The sequence below is a fragment of the Corvus brachyrhynchos genome, unplaced genomic scaffold (genome assembly GCF_000691975.1).
Source record: "Corvus brachyrhynchos isolate BGI_N302 unplaced genomic scaffold, ASM69197v1 scaffold141, whole genome shotgun sequence".
Lineage (NCBI taxonomy): Eukaryota > Metazoa > Chordata > Aves > Passeriformes > Corvidae > Corvus > Corvus brachyrhynchos.
This window is the reverse complement of record NW_008236186.1, coordinates 47,218-47,486: the sequence shown is the minus strand read 5'-3', so window position 1 is coordinate 47,486 and position 269 is coordinate 47,218. Positions and strand designations below refer to the sequence as shown.

Below are 269 nucleotides of genomic sequence, written 5' to 3'. Positions count from 1 at the left end.
CGCCACCCCACCCACCACAACTCCCCGGCCCCAGCTGAGTTCCAGCTGGAAGGTCCCCAGTGCCCTCCTCCTCCTCCTCCTCCTCCTCCTCCTCCAGCCCCTGCAGCCCACCCTCGCTCCTCTCCAGACCCATCCCCTTCACCTCGGTGCCCCCCACGGCTCTCCTGCCCTCACCCCCCGGCTCCATCCCGGCCGCCCTGGCCGTGCTGCAGACGCAGCCCCTCTCCCTGGTCACCAAACCTGCTGACTAAGGGAAAAGCCTCGTTCCC

General features: G+C 69.5%; 1 protein-coding gene across 1 annotated transcript in view; it reads left to right on the top strand.

Annotated features, from left to right (window-relative positions):
• The window catches only part of TCF7L1 (transcription factor 7 like 1), a 3,904-nt gene that overhangs the window by 2,995 nt on the left and 640 nt on the right, over positions 1-269 (top strand). Inside the window, 1 exon segment of the mRNA XM_017738689.1 lies at positions 61-269. This exon segment is cut by the window's right edge and continues 640 nt beyond it. Within this exon segment, the coding sequence (XP_017594178.1) occupies positions 61-251 (191 nt within the window). The 3' untranslated portion in view covers positions 252-269.